At 49.0% G+C, this 22,090-nt stretch overlaps 1 protein-coding gene across 3 annotated transcripts; it reads left to right on the forward strand.

The window, feature by feature from the left end:
• The first annotated feature begins 1,726 nt into the window (after positions 1-1,726).
• LOC131570839 (dehydrogenase/reductase SDR family member 4-like) lies at positions 1,727-20,835 on the forward strand. 3 transcript variants are annotated; one of them, XM_058823219.1, is made up of 9 exons: positions 1,727-1,945; positions 6,225-6,342; positions 8,198-8,257; positions 10,535-10,636; positions 12,399-12,469; positions 14,327-14,378; positions 15,577-15,711; positions 18,093-18,148; positions 20,641-20,835. In XM_058823219.1, the coding sequence occupies exons 1-9, from the start codon at positions 1,824-1,826 to the stop codon at positions 20,753-20,755; spliced, it is 831 nt and encodes a 276-aa protein (XP_058679202.1). In that variant the 5' UTR covers positions 1,727-1,823; the 3' UTR covers positions 20,756-20,835. The 3 variants fall into 3 exon arrangements, with proteins under 3 accessions (XP_058679202.1, XP_058679204.1, XP_058679203.1); XM_058823221.1 differs by lacking the exon at positions 15,577-15,711; XM_058823220.1 differs by lacking the exon at positions 8,198-8,257.
• The last annotated feature ends 1,255 nt before the right edge of the window (positions 20,836-22,090 follow it).

Genomic DNA, 22,090 nt, shown 5'->3' on the forward strand with positions numbered 1-22,090 from the left:
TTTGAACTTTTCAACCACGAGGATTTGAGGAGCGCCAAAATCCTTTCAATCTCCCCGAAAATCCGGCGCCGGTGCTGAAAATTTGAGGTAAAAATCTCCTTTTTTTTTGGGTCGTTTCAATGGTTTAAATCAAAAGGGGGACAGCGAGGCCCCTCCCAGTCCATCCCAGTTCCCTCCCAGTCCATCCCAGTATAAACCAGTGACCCCTAGACCCCAACCCAGTTGATCCCAGTATAAACCAGTAACCCCTAAACCCCTCCCAGTCCCTCCCAGTATAAACCAGTGACCCCTAAACCCCTCCCAGTCCCTCCCAGTCCATCCCAGTGACCCCAAATCCCCTCCCAGTTTGTCCCAGTAACCCCTAAACCCCTCCCAGTTTGTCCCAGCCTCTCCCAGTTTATCCCAGTTCGTCCCAGTGCCCTTTAAACCCCTCCCAGTCTGTCCCAGTAACACTTAAACCCCTCCCAGTTTGTCCCAGTCCGTCCCAGTCCATCCCAGTCCGTCCCAGTGACCCCAAATCCCCTCCCAGTCCCTCCCAGTGACCCCTAAACCCCTCCCAGTTTATCCCAGTTTGTACCGGTGCCCTTTAAACCCCTCCCAGTCCCTCCCAGTGCCCTTTAAACCCTTCCCAGTTTGTCCCAGTTAGTCCCAGTTTGTCCCAGTGCCCCCTAAACCCCTCCCAGTCCCTCCCAGTGCCCTTTAAACCGCTCCCAGTTTGTCCCAGTTTGTCCCAGTCTGTCCCAGTCTGTCCCAGTTTGTCCCAGTAACCTTTAAACCCCTCCCAGTCCCTCCCAGTGCCCTTTAAACCGCTCCCAGTTAGTCCCAGTCTGTCCCAGTTTGTCCCAGTTTGTCCCAGTTTGTCCCCGTGCCCTTTAAGCCCCTCCCAGTCCCTCCCAGTTTGTCCCAGTCTGTCCCAGTAACCTTTAAATCCCTCCCAGTCCCTCCCAGTCGCTCCCAGTTTGTCCCAGTGCCCTTTAAGCCCCTCCCAGTAACCCTTAAGCCCCTCCCAGTCCTTCCCAGTTCATCCCAGTCCCTCCCAGTGCCCTTTAAACCGCTCCCAGTTTGTCCCAGTCTGTCCGAGTTTGTCCCAGTTTGTCCCAGTGCCCTTTAAGCCCCTCCCAGTAACCCTTAAGCCCCTCCCAGTCCCTCCCAGTTTGTCCCAGTCCCTCTCAGTGCCCTTTAAACCCCTCCCAGTTTGTCCCAGTTTGTCCCAGTCCCCTTTAAGCCCCTCCCAGTCCATCCCAGTTCCCTCCCAGTCCCTCCCAGTGCCCTTTAAGCCCTTCCCAGTTAGTCCCAGTTAGTCCCAGTTTGTCCCAGTGCCCTTTAAGCCCCTCCCAGTCCCTCCCAGTCCCTCCCAGTGCCCTTTAAACCGCTCCCAGTTTGTCCCAGTCTGTCCCAGTCTGTCCCAGTTTGTCCCAGTCCCCTTTAAACCCCTCCCAGTCCCTCCCAGTTTGTCTCAGTTTGTCCCAGTAACCTTTAAACCCCTCCCAGTCCCTCCCAGTCGCTCCCAGTTTGTCCCAGTGCCCTTTAAACCCCTCCCAGTCCCTCCCAGTTTGTCCCAGTTTGTCCCAGTCCCCTTTAAACCCCTCCCAGTCCCTCTCAGTGCCCTTTCAGCCTCTCCCAGTTTGTCCCAGTTTGTCCCAGTTTGTCCCAGTTTGTCCCAGTGCCCTTTAAGCCCCTCCCAGTAACCCTTAAGCCCCTCCCAGTCCCTCCCAGTGCCCTCTCAGTCCCTCCCAGTTTGTCCCAGTTTGTCCCAGTGCCCTTTAACCCCCTCCAGGTGTGTCCCGGTGTGTCCCGGTGTGTCCCGGTCCGTCCCGTTCCGGATGTGGCGCCCGTCCCTGCCCGTTTCTCTCCGCGCCGCTCTCGGGGCGGCCCCGCTGAGCTCGGCGGGGACCCCGCGGGCCCTGGAGGGCAAAGTGGCGCTGGTGACGGCGGGCACCGACGGGTGAGTGACCCAAAAACCCCGGAATTCACCCCAAAAACGCCCACAAAAAATGGGGATTTTTTATCCCTTAAATTCCCTTCAAACCCCCCCGAAATTCAGCGAAATCCCCGCGAAATTACCCCAAATTAACGCAGAATGACCCCAATTAAATCCAGCTAAGCGCCGATCTCCGAACGCCACAAAGTGACCCCCCAAACCCCGGAATTCACCCCAAAAACGCCCGCAAAAAAAAATCGGATTTTTTATCCCTTAAATTCCCTTCAAACCCCCCCGAAACTCAGCGAAATCCCCGCGAAATTACCCCAAATTAACGCAGAATGACCCCAATTAAATCCAGCTAAGCGCCGATCTCTGAACGCCACAAAGTGACCCCCAAAACCCCGGAATTCACCCCAAAAACGCCCGCAAAAAAAAATCGGATTTTTTATCCCTTAAATTCCCTTCAAACCCCCCCGAAATTCAGCGAAATCCCCGCGAAATTACCCCAAATTAACGCAGAATGACCCCAATTAAATCCAGCTAAGCGCCGATCTCCGAACGCCACAAAGTGACCCCCCAAACCCCGGAATTCACCCCAAAAACGCCCGCAAAAAAAAATCGGATTTTTTATCCCTTAAATTCCCTTCAAACCCCCCCGAAACTCAGCGAAATCCCCGCGAAATTACCCCAAATTAACGCAGAATGACCCCAATTAAATCCAGCTAAGCGCCGATCTCTGAACGCCACAAAGTGACCCCCCAAACCCCGGAATTCACCCCAAAAACGCCCGCAAAAAAAAATCGGATTTTTTATCCTTTAAATTCCCTTCAAATCCCCCCAAAATTCCGCGAAATTTGCATGAAATTAACTCAAATGATCTCAAAATTAACTCCAGTAAATCAAATCAATAATCGCTCTCTGATCCCCCCGAATTCACCCCAAAAACGCCCGCAAAAAAAAATCGGATTTTTTATCCTTTAAATTCCTTTCAAATCCCCCCGAAACTCAGCGAAATTTGCATGTAATTAACTCAAATTACCTCAAAATTAACTCCAGTAAATCAAATTAATAATCGCTCTCTGATCCCCCCGAATTCACCCCAAAAACGCCCGCAAAAAAAAAATCGGATTTTTTATCCTTTAAATTCCCTTCAAATCCCCCCAAAATTCCGCGAAATTTGCATGAAATTAACTCAAATGATCTCAAAATTAACTCCAGTAAATCAAATCAATAATCGCTCTCTGATCCCCCCGAATTCACCCCAAAAACGCCCGCAAAAAAAAATCGGATTTTTTATCCTTTAAATTCCCTTCAAATCCCCCCAAAATTCCGCGAAATTTGCATGAAATTAACTCAAATGATCTCAAAATTAACTCCAGTAAATCAAATCAATAATCGCTCTCTGATCCCCCCGAATTCACCCCAAAATCCCCGAAATTCACCCCAAAATCCACTCACAAAAAAATCGGATTTTTAATCCTGAAATTAACCCTAAAAATCCCCTTAAAATGAAGCCAAAACTCAGCGAAATTAGCACGAAATTAACTCAAAATCATTCATATTAATTTAAAAAAAATACGAAGTCTGAACCCCACAAAATCCCCCGAATTCACCCCAAAAACACCCAGGGAAAAATGGGAATTTTTACCCTAAAAATCCCCACAAAATTAACACAAAATTCAGCGAAATTTGCATAAAATTATCCCAAATTAACACAAAATAACTCCAATTAAATCCAATTAATCATTGATCTCTGAACCCCCCGAATTCACCCCAAAATCCCCGAAATTCACCCCAAAATCCTCTCAGGAAAAAAAAAAAAAAAATCGGGTTTTTTCCCCTTAAAATCCCCTTAAAAATAACCCAAAGTTCAGCGAAATTTGCATAAAATTAACTCAAAATATTCCAATTTATTGTGGTAAAAATCTGAGACTGAACCCCCCCAAAATCAGCGCAATTCACCCCAAAAAGCGCGAGGGAAAAATGGGAATTTTTACCTTAAAAATCACCTTAAAATTAACCCAAAATTCAGCGAAATTAGCAGGAAATTAACTCAAAAATAACTCAAAATAATTCAAATTGTATTTAAAAAAAATCTGAACTTTGTACCTGCCCAAATTGGCAAAATTCACCCCAAAAAGCGTGAGGGAAAAATGGGAATTTTTACCTTAAAAATCACCTTAAAATTAACCCAAAATTCAGCGAAATTTGCATAAAATTAACTCAAAATTAACTCAAATTAACTCACAATAAATCAAATTATTTTTTTTAAAAATCCGAGTCTTAATCCCCCCTAAAATCCACAAATTTCACCCCAAAATCCCTGAGGGGAAAATGGGAATTTTTACCTTAAAAATCACCTTAAAATTAACCCCAAATTCAGCGAAATTTGCATAAAATTAACTCAAAATTAACTCAAATTAACTCACAATAAATCAAATTATTTTTTTTAAAAATCCGAGTCTTAATCCCCCCTAAAATCCACAAATTTCACCCCAAAATCCCCGAGGGGAAAATGGGAATTTTTACCTTAAAAATCCCCACAAAATTAACCCAAAATTCAGCGAAATTAGCAGGAAATTAACTCAAAAATAATTCAAAATAATTCAAATTGTATTTAAAAGAAATCTGAACTTTGTACCTCCCCAAATTGGCAAAATTCACCCCAAAAAGCGCGATGGAAAAATGGGAATTTTTACCTTAAAAATCCCCTTAAAATTAACCCAAAATTCAGCGAAATTTGCGTAAAATTAACTCAAAATTAACTCAAATTAACTCACAATAAATCAAATTTTTTTTTTTAAATCCGAGTCTTGATCCCCCCCCAAAATCCACAAATTTCACCCCAAAATCCCCGAGGGAAAAATGGGAATTTTTACCCTAAAATTAACCCTCAAAATCCCCTTAAAATTAACCCAAAATTGCGCGAAATTTGCATAAAATTACCTCAAATTAACATGAATTCAATCAAATTTATTTTTTTTTTAAACTTCGAGGTCTGAACCCCCTTAAATCCCCCCAAAATTAACTCAAAATTAACTCCAAATAATTCAAAATATATTTTTTTTAAAAATCTGAAGTCTGGATCCTCTGTAATACCCCCAAAATTAATCAAAATTAAATCAAAATGAACTCTAATTAATGCAAATTTATTCAGATTAATTCACGGACTCTGAGTGCCACAAATTGACCCCAAAATCCACAAAATTCACCCCAAAAATTGCTCAGGAAAAAAATGAGGATTTTTACCCTAAAAGTCCCCTTAAAATTAACCCAAAATTCAGCGAAATTTCGATAAAATTTGCATAAATTAGCACAAAATTAGCATAAATTGGCATAAAATTAGCATAAAACAACTCTAAATTAGCTCAAATTAATTCACATTAATTAAAAAAAAATTCTATTAATCCCAAATAACCCAAATCGACTTTAATAAGTCAAATTTACCCAAAATTGATTTTAATTAATTCAAATTACCCCCAAAATAATTCAAATTGATGTTAATTAACTGAAAATAACCCAAATTTAATTTAATTAATTGAAATCAACCCAAATTAAATCTAATTGACTTTAATTAATTCAAATTAGCCCAAACTGAGTTTAATTAATTCCAATTAACCCCAAAATTAACCCCAATTAGCTTTAATTAACTCAATTAACCCCCCAAGTGGGCGTGGCCATGTCCAGATTAAGCCAAGTGGGCGTGGCCAGGCTCCGGTGACCCCAGGTGGGCGTGGCCACGCCCAGGTGTGGCCCTCAGGTGGGCGTGGCCAAACTCAGGTGACCCCCAAGTGGGCGTGGCCAGGTTTAGGTGGGCGTGGCCACTCTCGTGTTACATTGTGGGCGTGGCCAGGGCTCAGTTGACATTGTGGGCGTGTCCAGGTTTAGGTGGGCGTGGCCAGGGCTCAGTTGACATTGTGGGCGTGTCCCCAGGATGGGAGTGGGCGTGGCCAGGGCTCAGTCGACATTGTGGGCGTGTCCCCAGGATCGGAGTGGGCGTGGCCAGGGCTCAGTTGACATTGTGGGCGTGTCCAGGTTTAGGTGGGCGTGGCCAGGGCTCAGTGGACATTGTGGGCGTGTCCCCAGGATCGGAGTGGGCGTGGCCGGGGTTCAGCTGACATTGTGGGCGTGTCCCCAGGATGGGAGTGGGCGTGGCCAGGGCTCAGTGTACAGTGTGGGCGTGTCCCCAGGATGGGAGTGGGCGTGGCCGGGGCTCAGTTGACATTGTGGGCGTGGCCGGGGCTCAGTTGACAGTGTGGGCGTGGCCGGGGCTCAGCTGACATGGTGGGCGTGTCCCCAGGATCGGCGTGGGCGTGGCCGAGGCGCTGGGCGTGGCCGGGGCGCGGGTGTTCATCAGCTCCCGCCGGGCGCAGAACGTGCAGAGAGCCGTGGAGCAGCTCCGGGGGCGGGGCCTGCAGGTAAGGGGGCGTGGCCTGCCGGTGAGCACACCGTGGGGGCGTGGCCTGTGTCTGAGGGGGCGTGGCCGACAGGGAGTGGCGTTTGGGAGCACCTTAGGGGGCGTGGCCTGCAGATAAGGACACCGAGGGGGGCGTGGCTTGTGCAAAAAGGGGCGGGGCCTCGCGGTGAGTACAGCTGAGGGCGTGGCTTACACCTAAAGGGGGCGGGGCTTGCATATAAGGACAGCTGAGAGGGCGTGGCCTATGCTTGGGAGGGCGGGGCTTGTAAATAAAGGCGCTTGAGGGGCGGGGCTTTGGCATGGATGGGCGTGGCCTGTAGGTAGGGGCACCTGAGGGGCGGGGCCTGAAGGTAAGGACACCTGAGTGGGCGTGGCTTCCACTTGGGAGGGCGTGGCCTACATATACGGACCGCTGAGGGGGCGTGGCTTACACCTATGGGGGCGTGGCCTTCCTTTAAGGACACATGAGGGGCGGGGCCTGCAGGTAAGGAGGCGGGGCTTGAATTTAAAGGCAGGCAAGGGGCGGGGCTTGCAGATAAAAATGGGCGGGGCCTGCCGGTAAGTGCGGCGGAGGGGGCGTGGCTTACATTTGAAGGGGCGTGGCTTTGTAGGTGGGCGTGGCCTGTGGGTGGGTTTGGGGTCACCCGGGTGGGGGGTTGGGCACACCTGGGCACACCTGGGTGGGGTTTGGGCACACCTGGGCACACCTGGGTGGGGTTTGCGCACACCTGGGGGACAATTTGGAGTCACTTTGGGGGATTTTGGGCACACCTGGGCACACCTGGGCACACCTGGGTGGGTTTGGAGTCACCCGAGTGGGGGTTTGGGGTCACCTGGGCACACCTGGGGGGATTTTGGGCACACCTGGGCACACCTGGGCACACCTGGGCACACCTGGGGGGATTTTGGGCACACCTGGGCACACCTGGGCACACCTGGGGGGGATTTGGGGGTTCCCTGGGCACACCTGGGCACACCTGGGCACACCTGGGTGGGATTTTGGGGTCACCTGGGCACACCTGGGCACACGTGGGCACACCTGGGTGGGATTTCGGGGTCACCTGGGCACACCTGGGCACACCTGGGCACACCTGGGGGGGATTTTGGGGTCACCTTGGCACACCTGGGCACACCTGGGGGACAATTTGGGGGCACTTTGGGGGATTTTGGGCACACCTGGGCACACCTGGGGGGGATTTTGGGGTCACCTGGGCACACCTGGGCACACCTGGGCACACCTGGGTGGGGTTTGGGCACACCTGGGGGACAATTTGGAGTCACTTTGGGGGATTTTGGGCACACCTGGGCACACCTGGGCACACCTGGGTGGGGTGTGGGGCGATTTTGGGCACACCTGGGCACACCTGGGTGGGTTTGGAGTCACCCGAGTGGGGGTTTGGGGTCACCTGGGCACACCTGGGGGGATTTTGGGCACACCTGGGCACACCTGGGGGGATTTGGGGGTTCCCTGGGCACACCTGGGCACACCTGGGCACACCTGGGTGGGATTTTGGGGTCACCTTGGCACACCTGGGCACACCTGGGGGACAGTTTGGGGGCACTTTGGGGGATTTTGGGCACACCTGGGCACACCTGGGGGGGATTTGGGGGTCACCTGGGCACACCTGGGCACACGTGGGCACACCTGGGGGGGATGTTGGGGTTACCTGGGCACACCTGGGCACACGTGGGCACACCTGGGGGGGATGTTGGGGTTACCTGGGCACACCTGGGCACACCTGGGCACACCTGGGGGGGATGTTGGGGTTACCTGGGCACACCTGGGCACACGTGGGCACACCTGGGGGGATGTTGGGGTCTCAGCTGTTGCCCCCCCCGGTGGGCGTGGCCTGCAGGTGAGCGGGGTCCCGTGCCACGTGGGGCGCGCCGAGGAGCGGGAGAGGATGGTGCAGGCGGTGAGAGCTCACCTGGGCACACCTGGGCACACCTGGGCACACCTGGGCACAGCTGGGAGGGGAAAAATGGGGAAAAAAACGGGAAAAATCGGTGAAAAATGGGCAAAAAATGAGGAAATTTGGGTTAAAAATGGGGATTTTGGGGTTTGGGGTTACCTGGGCACACCTGGGAGGGGTTTGGGTGCACCTGGGCACACCTGGGCACACCTGGGCACACCTGGGAGGGGAAAAATGGGGAAAAAAAACGGGGAAAATCGGTGAAAAAATGGGGAAATTTGGTGAAAAAACGGGCAAAAAATGGGAAAATTTGGGTTAAAAATGGGGATTTTGGGGTTTGGGGTTACCTGGGCACACCTGGGAGGGGAAAAATGGGGAAAAAATGGGGAAAATGGGAAAAAATGGGGGGAAAATGGGAAAATTTGGGTTAAAAATGGAAATTTGGGGTTTGGGGTTACCTGGGCAAGCTGGGAGGGAAAAAATGGGGGAAAAATGGGGAAAAAATGGGAAAAATGGGAAAAATCAGTGAAAAAATGGGGGAAAAATGGGGAAATTTGGGTTAAAAATGGGGATTTTGGGGTTTGGGGTTACCTGGGCACAGCTGGGAGGGGAAATATGGGGAAAAAATGGGGAAAATGGGAAAAATTGGGGAAAAAAGGGGAAAAATGGGGGAAAAAATGAGAAAAATCGGGAAAAAATGGGGAAAATGGGGGGAAAATGAGGAAATTTGGGTTAAAAATGGGGATTTTGGAGTTTTGGGTTACCTGGGCACACCTGGGAGGGGAAAAATGGGGAAAAAATGGGAAAAAATGGGGAAAAAATGGGAAAGTTTGGGTTAAAAATGGGGATTTTGGGGTTTGGGGATACCTGGGCACAGCTGGGAGGGAAAAAATGGGGGAAAAATGGGGAAAAAATGGGAAAAATGGGAAAAATCAGTGAAAAAATGGGGGAAAAATGAGAAAATTTGGGTTAAAATTTGGGATTTTGGGGTTTGGGGTTACCTGGGCACAGCTGGGAGGGGAAATATGGGGAAAAAATGGGGAAAATGGGAAAAATTGGGGAAAAAAGGGGAAAAATCGGTGAAAAAATGAGAAAAATCGGGAAAAAATGGGGAAAATGGGGGGAAAATGAGGAAATTTGGGTTAAAAATGGGGATTTTGGAGTTTTGGGTTACCTGGGCACACCTGGGAGGGGAAAAATGGGGAAAAAATGGGGGAAAAAATGGGGAAAAAATGGGAAAGTTTGGGTTAAAAATGGGGATTTTGGGGTTTGGGGTTACCTGGGCACACCTGGGAGGGAAAAAATGGGGGAAAAATGGGGAAAAAATGGGAAAAATGGGAAAAATCAGTGAAAAAATGGGGGAAAAATGAGAAAATTTGGGTTAAAATTTGGGATTTTGGGGTTTGGGGTTAGCTGGGCACAGCTGGGAGGGGAAATATGGGAAAAATGGGGGAAAAATGGGGAAAAAATGGGAAAAATGGGAAAAATCAGTGAAAAAATGGGGGAAAAATGGGAAATTTGGGTTAAAAATGGGAAAAATCGGTTAAAAAATGAGGAAAAATCGGGAAAAAATGGGGAAAAATGGGGGGAAAATGAGGAAATTTGGGTTAAAAATGGGGATTTTGGGGTTTGGGGTTACCTGGGCACAGCTGGGAGGGAAAAAATGAGAAAAAATGGGGGAAAAAATGGGGAAAAAATGGGGAAATTTGGGTTAAAAATGGGGATTTTGGGGTTTGGGGATACCTGGGCACACCGGGGAGGGGAAAAATGAGAAAAAATGGGGGAAAAATGAGGAAAAATGGCCCAAAAATGGGGAAAAAATGAGAAAAAAAAAAGAAAAAAAAAAGGAAATCTGGGTTAAAAATGGGGAGATCTGGGTTAAAAATTGTGGGGATTTTTTTGGGTCAATTTTTAGGATTTTGGGGGATTTTTAGGGGATTTTGGGGGAAATTTTTGGGGATTTTTTTGGGGAATCTTTTGGGATTTTTTGGGGAAATTTTTAGGGAATTTTGGGGGAAATTTTTGGGGGGAATTTTTGGGGTTTTGACCTCAGCTGGGCACACCTGGGGGCTTCTGGGATGGATTTTTGGGTCGATTTTTGGGTCGATTTTGGGGGATTTTGGTCTCACCCGGGAGGGGAAAAAAATGGGGGGAAAAAAAAAATGGGGAAATTTGGGTTGAAAATTTTGGATTTTTTGGGTTTGGGGTTGTCTGGACGTACCTGGGGATTCCGGGAGGGATTTTTGGGTGGAATTTTGGGGTTTTTGGGGCATTTGCCAGGCCCTGGACACGTTTGGCGCCATCGACATCCTGGTGTCCAACGCCGCCGTCAATCCCCACTTTGGCCCCGCCCTCGAGGCCGACGAGAGCACCTGGGACAAGGTCAGGCCACGCCCACCCGGCCACGCCCACCCCGCTTCCCGCCAAAAGCCGAAAATCCAAAAAATCCCCGCCAAAATCGCGAAAATTCCCGCCAAAATCGCAGAAATTCCCGCCAAAATATCTGAATTTTCAGCCAAAAATTGCCGAAATTTCCCGCCAAAAATTCCCAAATTCCCCTGCCAAAAATTCCCAAAATTTCATGTCAAAAATTCCCACAAAAACTGCACAAAATCCCGCCAAAATATCTGAATTTTCAGCCCAAAATTGCCGAAATTTCCCGCCAAAAATTCCCCAACTTTCCTGCCAAAATTCCCACAAAAATTGCAAAGTATTTCTGCCAAAATATCGGAATTTTTAGCCCAAAGTTCCCAAAAATTCCCCAAATTTTCCCGCCAAAAATTGCCACGAAAACTGCACAAAATCCCGCCAAAATATCTGAATTTTCAGCCAAAAATTACCAAAATTTCCCACCAAAATACGCAAAATTTCCTCCCAAAAATTCCCAAATTTCCCTCCAAAAATTCCCAAAACTTCCTGCCAAAAACTCCCACAAAATTTGTAAAAATTCCCGCCAAAAGATCTGAATTTTCAGCCAAATATTCCCAAAACTTCCTGGCAAAAATTCCCACATTTTCCTTCCCAAAACGTCCAAGTTTTCCTGCCAAAAATTCCCCAACTTTCCTGGCAAAATTCCCACAAAAATTGCAAAATGTTTCTGCCCAAATATCGGAATTTTTAGCCCAAAGTTCCCAAAAATTCCCCAAATTTTCCCGCCAAAAATTCCCAAAATTTCCTGCCAAAAATTCCCACAAAAACTGCACAGAATCCCGCCAAAATATCTGAATTTTCAGCCAAAAATTACCAAAATTTTCAGCCAACAATTACCAAAATTTCCCACCAAAATATGCAAAATTTCCTCCCAAAAATTCCCAAAATTCCTTCCAAAAATTCTCCAAATTTTCGGCCAAAAATTGCCAAAGTTATTTACTAAAAATTCCCAAAATTTCCTGCCAAATTCCCCAAATTTTCCCCAAAATCTCCACCAAATTTTCCCAAATTCCCCCAAAATTCCTTCATTTTCCCTGAATTTCCCCAAGTTTGAGCAGAAATTCCCCCAAATTCCCCGAAATTTTCCCCAAATTTTCCCATTTTCCCCCAATTTTTCCAAATTTTACCTCAACTCCCCCCAAATTTCCCATTTTTCCCCCAAATTTCCTCAAAGTTCTCCCAATCGCCCTCCTCTGGCCCCGCCCACAATGACATCACCATCTTTAAGCCCCACCCACAATGACATCACCCCTTTAGCCACGCCCCCATTACATCACCCGAACCCTTTCCCATTACATCACCCCTTTAGCCACGCCCCCATTACATCACCCAAACCCTTTGCCAATTCACCACCCCCTTTAGCCACGCCCCCATTACATCACCCCCTTTAGCCACGCCCCCATTACATCACCCAAACCCTTTCCCATTACATCACCCCTTTAGCCACGCCCCCATTACATCACCCAAACCCTTTCCCATTACATCACCCCCTTTAGCCACGCCCCCATTACATCACCCAAACCCTTTCCCATTACATCACCCCTTTAGCCACGCCCCCATTACATCACCCAAACCCTTTCCCATTACATCACCCCCTTTAGCCACGCCCCCATTACATCATTCTGTTTTTTAACCACACCCACCCATAAGCCACGCCCACACAGGGACGTGGGCGTGTCCCTAGTGAAGCCCCGCCCCCTGTGACGTCACACAGGTGTTCCAGGTGAACGTGACGGCGGCGGCCATGTTGGTGCGGCTGGTGGTGCCGCACATGGAGAAGCGAGGGTGACCGGGTTATACTGGTTTATACTGGTTTATACTGGGAGGGACTGGGAGGGACTGGGTTATACTGGTTCATACTGGGAGGGACTGGGTTATACTGGTTCATACTGGTTTATACTGGGAGCGACTGGGAGGGACTGGGTTATACTGGTTCATACTGGGAGCGACTGGGTTATACTGGTTCATACTGGTTTATACTGGGAACGATGGGAGGGACTGGGTTATACTGGTTTATACTGGTTCATACTGGGAGGGACTGGTTCATACTGGTTTATACTGGGAGGGACTGGGAGGGACTGGGTTATACTGGCTCATACTGGGAGGGACTGGGTTATACTGGCTCATACTGGTTCATACTGGGAGGGACTGGGTTATACTGGTTTATACTGGGAGCGACTGGGAGGGACTGGGTTATACTGGTTTATACTGGTTTATACTGGGAGGGACTGGGAGGGACTGGGTTATACTGGTTCATACTGGGAGCGACTGGGTTATACTGGTTCATACTGGTTTATACTGGGAGCGACTGGGAGGGACTGGGTTATACTGGTTTATACTGGTTTATACTGGGAGGGACTGGGTTATACTGGTTCATACTGGTTTATACTGGGAGGGACTGGGAGGAACTGGTTCATACTGGTTCATACTGGGAGGGACTGGGAGGGACTGGGAGGGACTGGTTCATACTGGTTTATACTGGGAGCGACTGGGAGGGACTGGGTTATACTGGTTTATACTGGTTCATACTGGGAGCGACTGGGAGGGACTGGGTTATACTGGTTTATACTGGTTTATACTGAGAGGGACTGGGAGGGACTGGGTTATACTGGTTCATACTGGTTTATACTGGTTTATACTGGTTTATACTGGGAGGGACTGGGTTATACTGGTTCATACTGGGAGGGACTGGGAGGGCGTGGGATGGAACTGGGATGAACTGGGAGGACATTTGAGGGGAGTGGGTTATACTGGTTTATACTGGGATTGACTGGGATCGAACTGGGAGGGGATTTGCGGTTACTGGTTTGAACTGGGATGAACTGGGATCCAACTGGGATGAACTGGGAGGGGGTTTGGGGTTACTGGTTTGTACTGGGAGGGACTGGGATCAAACTGGGAGGGGATTTGGGGTCACTGGTTTGAACTGGGAGGGACTGGGAGGGCACTGGGCCATACTGGTTTGTACTGGGAGGGGGTTTGGGGTCACTGGTTTGAACTGGGATGAACTGGGATGAACTGGGATCAAACTGGGATCAAACTGGGATGAACTGGGATGAACTGGGATCAAACTGGGATCAAACTGGGATGAACTGGGAGGGTGTTTGGGGTCACTGGTTTGAACTGGTTTGAACTGGGATGAACTGGGATGAACTGGGATGAACTGGGAGGGGGTTTGGGGTCACTGGTTTGAACTGGGATCAAACTGGGATGAACTGGGATGAACAGGGAGGGGGTTTGGGGTCACTGGTTTGAACTGGGATCAAACTGGGATGAACTGGGAGGGGGTTTGGGGTCACTGGTTTGAACTGGGAGCTCCCATTCTGGACAAAAGGGGCGTGGCTTTAGCTGAGGGGGGCGTGTCTCGCAATGATTGACAGCTCCAATGGCATTAGGTGCTGTAAGGGGGCGTGTCTAACATTGATTGACAGCTCCAATTGAATTGGATGCTACGAGGGGGCGTGGCTTTGTCGGGAGGGGCGTTTCTGAGCTTGATTGACAGCTCCGATTCCATTGAATGCTATCGGGGGCGTGGCTTTGGCGGGAGGGGGCGTGTCTGAGCTTGATTGACATCTCCAATTGCATTGGCTTCTATAAGGGTGGGGGTGTGGCTAAAGCTAAACCACGCCCCTTTCACCGCAGGGGCGGGGCCATCATCCTGATGTCATCGATCGCCGGCTACCAGCCAATGACGGTGAGACTGGGTTATACTGGTTTGAACTGGTTTGAACTGGTTTGGGCCCTGGGGTTACTGGGATGAACTGGGAGGGGCTCTGGGCCATACTGGGATGAACTGGGATGAACTGGGAGGGGGTTTGGCCTTACTGGGATGAACTGGGAACACGTTTCCCCTTACTGGTTTATACTGGTTTGGGATTTTTTCTTACTGGTTTGTACTGGTTTGTACTGGGAGGGGCTCTGGGCCATACTGGGATGAACTGGGATGAACTGGGATGAACTGGGATGAACTGGGACAAACTGGGAATGAGTTTGGGGTCACTGGGATGAACTGGGAAGGCGTTTTCCCTTACTGGTTTATACTGGTTTGGGGTTTTCCCTTACTGGTTTGTACTGGTTTGTACTGGGATGGGCTCTGGGCCAAACTGGGACGAACTGGGATGAACTGGGATGAACTGGGAGGGGGTTTGGGGTCACTGGGCCGAACTGGGAACGCATTTTCCCTTACTGGTTTGGGGTTTTCCCTTACTGGTTTGTACTGGGACGGGTTCTGGGCCATACTGGGATGAACTGGGATGAACTGGGAGGGGGTTTGGGGTCACTGGGATGAACTGGTTTGGGGTTTTCCCTTACTGGTTTGTACTGGGATGGGCTCTGGGCCATACTGGGATGAACTGGGATGAACTGGGCCGAACTGGGACGAACTGGGATGAACTGGGAGGGGGTTTGGCCTTACTGGGATGAACTGGTTTGGGGTTTTCCCTTACTGGTTTGTACTGGTTTGTACTGGGATGGGCTCTGGGCCATACTGGGATGAACTGGGATGAACTGGGATGAACTGGGACGAACTGGGACGAACTGGGAGGGGATTTGGGGTCACTGGGCCGAACTGGGAACGCATTTTCCCTTACTGGTTTGGGATTTTCCCTCACTGGTTTGTACTGGTTTGTACTGGGATGGGCTCTGGGCCATACTGGGATGAACTGGGACGAACTGGGACGAACTGGGAGGGGATTTGGGGTCACTGGGATGAACTGGGATGAACTGGGAGGGGATTTGGGGTCACTGGGCCGAACTGGGCCGAACTGGGAATCCATTTTCCCTCACCGGTTTGGGTTTTTTCGTTACTGGTTGGCGCTGCCTTGGGGCGGGCCGGATTGTGGGCGTGTCCCGCGGCATGCTAACGAGGTGGGCGTGTCCCGGTGACGTCACAGGGGCTGGCGCCGTACAGCGTCAGCAAGGCCGCCCTGCTGGCCCTGGTGGCCGCGCTGAGCCCGGAGCTGCTCCCGCGCGGGATCCGCGTCAACGGCGTCGCCCCGGGGCTCATCCGCACGCGCTTCAGCGCCGCCGTGAGACGCGCTGGGTTATACTGGGTTATACTGGGATATACTGGGAGGGGGGAAACGGGGAAAAAATGGGGGAAAATTTGGGGAAAATCGGCGAAAAAACGGCGAAAATCGGGCGAGAAATGAGCGAAAAATGGGGGGAAAAACGGGGGAAAAAAAAAGGGGAGGGGAAAGGGTTAAAAATGGGGGAAATGGGAACTGGGGTTACTGGTTTGTACTGGGTTATACTGGGAGGGGGGAAACGGGGCAGAAACGGCGAAAAAACGGCGAAAATCGGGTGAAAATCGGCGAAAAAAAGGGCGAAAATCGGGCGAGAAATGAGCGAAAAATGGGGGTGGAAAAGGGTTAAAAGTGGCACTTAAAGGGTTAAAAATGAGGGAACTGGGGTTACTGGTTTGTACTGGGTTATACTGGGAGGGGGGAAACGGGGGAGAAACGGCGAAAAAACGGCGAAAATCGGGTGAAAATCAGCGAAAAAAAGGGCGAAAATCGGGCGAGAAATGAGCGAAAAATGGGGGGAAAAACGGGGGAAAAAAAAAGGGGAGGGGAAAGGGTTAAAAATGGGGGAAATGGGAACTGGGGTTACTGGTTTGTACTGGGTTATACTGGGAGGGGGGAAACGGGGCAGAAACGGCGAAAAAACGGCGAAAATCGGGTGAAAATCGGCGAAAAAAAGGGCGAAAATCGGGCGAGAAATGAGCGAAAAATGGGGGTGGAAAAGGGTTAAAAGTGGCACTTAAAGGGTTAAAAATGAGGGAACTGGGGTTACTGGTTTGTACTGGGTTATACTGGGAGGGGGGAAACGGGGGAGAAACGGCGAAAAAACGGCGAAAATCGGGTGAAAATCAGCGAAAAAAAGGGCGAAAATCGGGCGAGAAATGAGCGAAAAATGGGGGGAAAAACGGGGGAAAAAAAAAGGGGAGGGGAAAGGGTTAAAAATGGGGGAAATGGGAACTGGGGTTACTGGTTTGTACTGGGTTATACTGGGAGGGGGGAAACGGGGGAAAATCGGCGAAAAAACGGCGAAAATTGGGTGAAAATCGGCGAAAAAAAGGGCGAAAATCGGGCGAGAAATGAGCGAAAAATGGGGGTGGAAAAGGGTTAAAAGTGGCACTGAAAGGGTTAAAAATGGGGGAACTGGGGTTACTGGTTTGTACTGGGAGGGGGGAAATGGAGGAAAAACGGGGAAAATTGGGTGAAAACTGGGTGAAAAAACGGGGAAAATGTGGCAAAAAATGGGCAAAGAAAGGGTTAAAAGTGGCACTTAAAGGGTTAAAAATGGGGGAAATGGGAACTGGGGTTACTGGTTTGTACTGGTTTGTACTGGGAGGGACTGGGAGGGGGGAAAACGGGGAAAAATGGGGAAAATTGGGTGAAAATTGGGTGAAAATCGGCGAAAAAACCGGCGAAAATCGGGCGAGAAATGAGCGAAAAATGGGGGCGGAAAAGGGTTAAAAGTGGCACTGAAAGGGTTAAAAATGGGGGAAACGGGAACTGGGGTTACTGGTTTGTACTGGTTTGGACTGGGAGGGACTGGGAGGGACTGGGAGGGAGAAAATGGGGAAAAAACGGGGAAAAATGGGGAAAATTTGGTGAAAATCGGTGAAAAAATGGGGAAAATGTGGCAAAAAATGGGGAAAGTGTGGGCAAAGAAAGGGTTAAAAATGGCACTTAAAGGGTTAAAAATGGGGGAAATGGGAACTGGGGTTACTGGTTTGGACTGGGTTATACTGGGAGGGAACTGGGAGAGGGGAAAATGGGGAAAAATGGGGAAAAAATGGGGAAAATCTGGTGAAAATCGGTGAAAAAATGGGGAAAATGTGGCAAAGAAAGGGTTAAAAAATGGCATTTAAAGGGTGAAAATGGGGGGAATGCGGGGAAATGGGAACTGGTTTATACTGGTTTGTACTGGGAGGGACTGGGAGGGGGGAAATGGGGAAAAAACGGGGAAAAAATGGGGAAAATTGGGTGAAAATCGGTGAAAAAACGGGGAAAATGCGGCAAAAAATGGGGAAAGTGTGGTGGGAAATGGGGAAAATGGGGTTAAAAATGGGGAAAATGGGAAATGGGAAATGGGGTCACTGGTCTGTACTGGTTTGTACTGGTCTGTACTGGTTTGTACTGGTTTGTACTGGTTTGTACTGGTTTGTACTGGTTTGTACTGGTTTGTACTGGTTTGGACTGGGATTGGGATGAGCTGGGAGTGGATTTGGGGCTTTAAAATGGTGAAAAATGGGCAAAAAATGGGCAAAAAATGGGATTTTTTCAGGGTTTTTTCTGCTTTTCCCGGTCCACACTGGTCCGTACTGGTCTGTACTGGTTTATACTGGTTCTAACTGGTTCTAACTGGTTCTAACTGGTTTTCACTGGTTTGTGCCCCCCAGCTCTGGCAGGACGAGGCCGTGCGGGAGCGGGCGCTGAAGGAACTGGGAGTGGAGAGGTGAGAAACCAGTAAAAACCAGTAAAAACCAGTAAAAACCGGTAAAAACCGGTAAAAACCAGTAAAAACCGGTAATAACTGGTAAAAACCAGTAAAAACCGGTAAAAACCAGCCCAAACCAGTAAAAACCAGTAAAAACCAGTAAAAACCAGTAAAAACCAGTACAAACCAGCCCAAACCAGTAAAAACCAGTAAAAACCAGTAAAAACCGGTAAAAACCAGCCCAAACCAGTAAAAACCAGTAAAAACCAGTAAAAACCAGTAAAAACCGGTAAAAACCAGCCCAAACCAGTAAAAACCAGTAAAAACCAGTAAAAACCAGCCCAAACCAGTAAAAACCAGCCCAAACCAGTAAAAACCAGTAAAAACCAGTAAAAACCAGTAAAAACCAGCCCAAACCAGTAAAAACCAGTAAAAACCAGTAAAAACCGGTAAAAACCAGCCCAAACCAGTAAAAACCAGTAAAAACCAGTAAAAACCAGTAAAAACCAGTAAAAACCAGTAAAAACCAGCCCAAACCAGTAAAAACCAGTAAAAACCAGTCCAAACCAGCATCCCCTTTGTTTTCCCCATTTTTAACCCTTTTCCCCCCATTTTTTCCCCGTTTTTCACCCGATTTTCGCCGTTCTTTCACCGTTTCTTCCCCATTTCCCCCCTCCCAGTCCCTCCCAGTCCCTCCCAGTCCAAACCAGTCCAAACCAGTAACCCCAGTTCCCATTTCCCCCCACTTTTAACCCTTTCCTTCCCACGTTTCCCCCATTTTTCTGATTTCCCGTTTTTTACCGATTTTCCCCGTTTTGTCCCCGTTTTTCCCCGTTTTTTCCCCATTTTCCCCCTCCCAGTCCCTCCCAGTACAAACCAGTCCAAACCAGTGACCCCAGTTCCCATTTCCCCCCACTTTTAACCCTTTCCTTCCCGCGTTTCCCCCGTTTTTCTCCTATTTTCCCCATTTTTTCCCCGTTTTTCCCCATTTTTTCACCGTTTTTCCCCGATTTTCTCCGTTTTTTCCCCGTTTTTCCCCCTCCCAGTCCCTCCCAGTCCAAACCAGTAACCCCAGTTCCCATTTCCCCCCATTTTAACCCTTTCCTTCCTGCGTTTCCCCCGTTTTCCCCCATATTTTCCCCATTTTTTCCCCGATTTTCCCCGTTTTTTCACCGTTTTTTCCCCGTTTTTTCCCCATTTTTCCCCCTCCCAGTCCAAACCAGTCCAAACCAGTTCCCATTTCCCATTTCCCCCATTTTAACCCTTTCCTTCCCCCGTTTTCCCCCATATTTTCCCCGTTTTTTCACCGTTTTTCCCCGTTTTTTCACCGTTTTTCGCCATTTCTTCACCGATTTTCCCCATTTTTTCGCCGTTTTTTCCCCGTTTTTTCACCGTTTTTCCCCCTCCCAGTCCCTCCCAGTCCAAACCAGTTCCCATTTCCCATTTCCCCCATTTTAACCCTTTCCTTCCAGCGATTCCCCCCATATTTTCCCCGTTTTTTCACCGTTTTTCGCCGTTTCTTCACCGATTTTCCCCGTTTTTTCGCCGTTTTTTCCCCGTTTTTTCCCCATTTTTCCCCCTCCCAGTCCAAACCAGTCCAAACCAGTTCCCATTTCCCATTTCCCCCATTTTAACCCTTTCCTTCCCCCGTTTTCCCCCATATTTTCCCCGTTTTTTCACTGTTTTTCACCGTTTTTTCCCCGATTTTCACCGTTTTTTCCCCGATTTTCCCCGTTTTTTCACCGTTTTTCCCTGTTTTTTCCCCATTTTTCCCCCTCCCAGTCCAAACCAGTCCAAACCAGTTCCCATTTCCCATTTCCCCCATTTTAACCCTTTCCTTCCCCCGTTTTCCCCCATATTTTCCCCGTTTTTTCACCGTTTTTCGCCATTTTTTCCCCGATTTTCACCGTTTTTTCCCCGATTTTCCCCATTTTTTCGCCGTTTTTTCCCCGTTTTTTCCCCATTTTTCCCCCTCCCAGTCCCTCCCAGTCCAAACCAGTTCCCATTTCCCATTTCCCCCATTTTAACCCTTTCCTTCCAGCGATTCCCCCCATATTTTCCCCGTTTTTTCCCCTATTTTCGCCATTTTTTCCCCGATTTTCCCCGTTTTTTCCCCGATTTTCCCCGTTTTTTCCCCATTTTTCCCCCTCCCAGTCCCTCCCAGTCCAAACCAGTTCCCATTTCCCATTTCCCCCATTTTAACCCTTTCCTTCCCCCGTTTTCCCCCATATTTTCCCCGTTTTTTCACCGTTTTTCGCCGTTTTTTCACCGTTTTTCGCCGTTTCTTCACCGATTTTCCCCATTTTTTCTCCGTTTTTTCCCCGTTTTTTCCCCATTTTTCCCCCTCCCAGTCCCTCCCAGTCCAAACCAGTTCCCATTTCCCATTTCCCCCATTTTAACCCTTTCCTTCCCCCGTTTTCCCCCATATTTTCCCCGTTTTTTCACCGTTTTTCGCCGTTTTTTCACCGTTTTTTCCCGTTTTTGCCCCGTTTTTGTTTAACCCCCGGCAGGCTGGGCACGCCGCAGGAGGTGGCGCAGGCCGTGCTCTTCCTCGCCTCCCCCCAGGCCGCCTACGTGGCCGGGCAGACGCTGCTGGTGGCCGGGGGGGCGCGGCCCCGCCTCTGACCACGCCCACCTCGTCGACACGCAAATTTATGCAAATGAGACACCAAATAAAATCGGTCGCGTGGGAGGTAAATGGGGTTTGGGGTGGGGGTTACTGGTTTGGACTGGGAGGGGGCTGGGAGCGTCGCTGGCCACGCCCACGTCGTCGATATGCAAATTTATGCAAATGAGAGGGGAAATACAAATGGGTTTTATTGGTGGTCAATGGGTGTTGGGGGGGGGTTACTGGTTTGTACTGGGAGGGGACTGGGAGCCTCGCTGGCCACGCCCACATCGTCGATATGCAAATTTATGCAAATGAGACATCATATAACAATCATTCGTATTAATTCTAATTGAGTTTGGGGGTTACCGGTTTGTACTGGGAGGGGATTGGGAGCCTCTCTGGCCACGCCCACATCGCCGGTATGCAAATTTATGCAAATGAGACATTATTTAAAAATCAGTTGTATTGATCCTAATTGGGCTTGGGGGTTACTGGTTTGTACTGGGAGGGGATTGGGAGCCTCTCTGGCCACGCCCACATCGCCGATATGCAAATTTATGCAAATGAGACACTGAATAAAAATCAGTCGTGTTGATCCTCAGTGGGTTTGTACTGGGAGGGGACTGGGAGCCTCGCTGGCCACGCCCACATCATCATTATGCAAATTTATGCAAATGAGACACTATATAAAACTCAGTCGTGTTGATCCTAATTGGGTTTGGGGGTTACCGGTTTGTACTGGGAGGGGCACAGGACGCCCCTGGCCACGCCCACATCGTCAATATGCAAATTTATGCAAATGAGACATTATTTAAAAATCAGATGTATTGATCCTAATTGGGTTTGGGGGTTACTGGTTTGTACTGGGAGGGGACTGGGAGCCTCTCTGGCCACACCCACGTGGTTAATATGCAAATTTATGCAAACCAGCAGCCCCCCATTTCCCCCGTTTTTAACCCTTCCCGTGCCCTTTTTTTCCCCGTTTTTTCACCCAATTTTTCCCCCATTTTTCCCCTCCCAGTCCAAACCAGTCCAAACCAGTCCAAACCAGTCCAAACCAGTACAAACCAGTACAAACCAGTTCCCCGATTTCCCCCCCATTTTTAACCCTTTCCTCCCCCCATTTTCTGCTCATTTTTCAACCCGGATTTCTCCATTTTTTTCCCCAATTTTTGCCGTTTTTTCCCCATTTTTCCCTTCCCAGTCCAAACCAGTCCAAACCAGTCCAAACCAGTTCCCATTTCCCCCCATTTTTAACGCGTTTTTTGACGTTTTAACCCTTCAAACGCCGTTTTTAACCCCTTTTTTTCTCGCTTTTTTGCTCATTTTTCGCCCAATTTTCCCCATTT

Source organism: Ammospiza caudacuta, chromosome 39, assembly GCF_027887145.1.
Source record: "Ammospiza caudacuta isolate bAmmCau1 chromosome 39, bAmmCau1.pri, whole genome shotgun sequence".
Classification (NCBI taxonomy): Eukaryota; Metazoa; Chordata; class Aves; order Passeriformes; family Passerellidae; genus Ammospiza; species Ammospiza caudacuta.

What these genes read in the sequence shown, in the direction of transcription:
- LOC131570839 (XM_058823219.1), top strand. Translation starts at nt 1,824, where the DNA reads ATGTGGCGCCCGTCCCTGCCCGTTTCTCTCCGCGCCGCTCTCGGGGCG. An exon ending in GTGACGGCGGGCACCGACGG is followed by an intron (nt 1,946 to 6,224) that starts GTGAGTGACCCA and finishes GCGTGTCCCCAG; the next exon opens with GATCGGCGTGGGCGTGGCCG. An exon ending in CCGGCTACCAGCCAATGACG is followed by an intron (nt 14,379 to 15,576) that starts GTGAGACTGGGT and finishes GTGACGTCACAG; the next exon opens with GGGCTGGCGCCGTACAGCGT.